General features: G+C 64.4%; 1 protein-coding gene across 1 annotated transcript in view; it reads right to left on the reverse strand.

Moving 5' to 3' along the window:
• Positions 1-27: 27 nt before the first annotated feature.
• The window catches only part of RUSF1 (RUS family member 1), a gene marked incomplete at its 3' end in the record, with an annotated part of 2,993 nt that continues 1,663 nt past the window's right edge, over positions 28-1,357 (reverse strand). The window contains exons 2-3 of the mRNA XM_041397377.1: positions 1,242-1,312; positions 28-315 (exon numbers count right to left, since the gene is read on the reverse strand). Coding sequence (XP_041253311.1) covers positions 28-315; positions 1,242-1,312 — 359 coding nt within the window. The remainder of the gene's footprint in view (positions 316-1,241; positions 1,313-1,357) is intronic.

Consider the following 1,357-nt stretch of genomic DNA (forward strand, 5'->3'; position numbering starts at 1 on the left):
GTGACCCCGCCCCCCAGGTGACCCCACCTCCAGGTGACCCCGCCCCCAGGTGACCCCGCCCCCCAGGTGCCCTCACCAGGCAGCAGCGGCTCCCTGGGGTTCACCTGTTGGGGGCTGGGCAACTCCAGCTCGACCCCGCCCACTCCTGGGCAAGCCACGCCCCTTTCCCCTTTAGCCCCGCCCCCTCGCAGCGCCCAGCCAATGGCGAGGCGGAGGCGGGGCCTGTTCAGGGAGGTGAGGGTGAGCGAGCCCAGGGCGGCCAGGTTGGAGCCCAGGTGAGCGGCCAGGAGCAGCAGCAGCACGGCCCAGGTGAGCCTGGACAGGTGAGGGGCGTGGCCAGGTGAGCGGGACACGCCCACTGCCCGATAGGCCACGCCCAGTTACAGATAGGCCATGCCCAGTTTAACTGGGAGAACCAAGACCTCACCTAGGCCACGCCCACCTCATCTAGATAATGCCCAGGTGAGCCTGGACAGGTGAGGGGCGTGGCCAGGTGAGCGGGACACGCCCACTGCCCGATAGGCCACGCCCAGTTACAGACAGGCCATGCCCACTTTACCTGGGAGAGCTCAAACCTTACCGGGGCCACGCCCACCTCATCTAGATAATGCCCAGGTGAGCCTGGACAGGTGAGGGGCGTGGCCAGGTGAGCGGGACACGCCCACTGCCCGATAGGCCACGCCCAGTTACAGATAGGCCACGCCCAGTTACAGATAGGCCATGCCCACTTTAACTGGGAGAACCAAGACCTCACCTGGGCCACGCCCACTTCACCTGGGTAATGCCCAGGTGAGGTTGGACACGCCCACTGCCTGATAGGCCACTCCCCCTTCTGGATAAGCCACGCCCACCTCGCTTAGGAGAGCCCAAACCTCACCTGGGTGGGATCTGAGGCCACGCCCACTTCACCTGAAACACCTTCAAATATTTTGGCCCCTCCCCCTTTCCCTAAGCCCCTCCCCCAGTTCCACCCAAACACTTGAAGCCCCGCCCCTTTAAGCCACACCCCCTTAAGCCCCTCCCACTTTAAATTACCATTCAATCCTCCGCCCCATTAAAATTTAAGCCACACCCACTAAAGAGGCCCCACCCACATTAAGCCCCACCCCTTCAAACTCCTCCCATTAGGCCACGCCCCTTCCCACAAAACACATTAGGCCCCGCCCCTTTAGGGTCTCTCCTTGGGCCCCGCCCCTTCCTCCCCAAGGCCCCGCCCCCTCCCCCTTAGCCCCTCTCCTCACCATGGCCGCCCGTCCAGCAGTGGGAGGAGCAACAGCGACAGCAGCAGCCCCGCCCCGTTCACCAGCGTCTCCTGCCCGGGAGAGACCAGTACGGACCAGTATGGACCAGTACGGAC

This window comes from Onychostruthus taczanowskii, unplaced genomic scaffold, assembly GCF_017590055.1.
Source record: "Onychostruthus taczanowskii isolate IOZ18803 unplaced genomic scaffold, ASM1759005v1 scaffold1382, whole genome shotgun sequence".
Classification (NCBI taxonomy): domain Eukaryota; kingdom Metazoa; phylum Chordata; class Aves; order Passeriformes; family Passeridae; genus Onychostruthus; species Onychostruthus taczanowskii.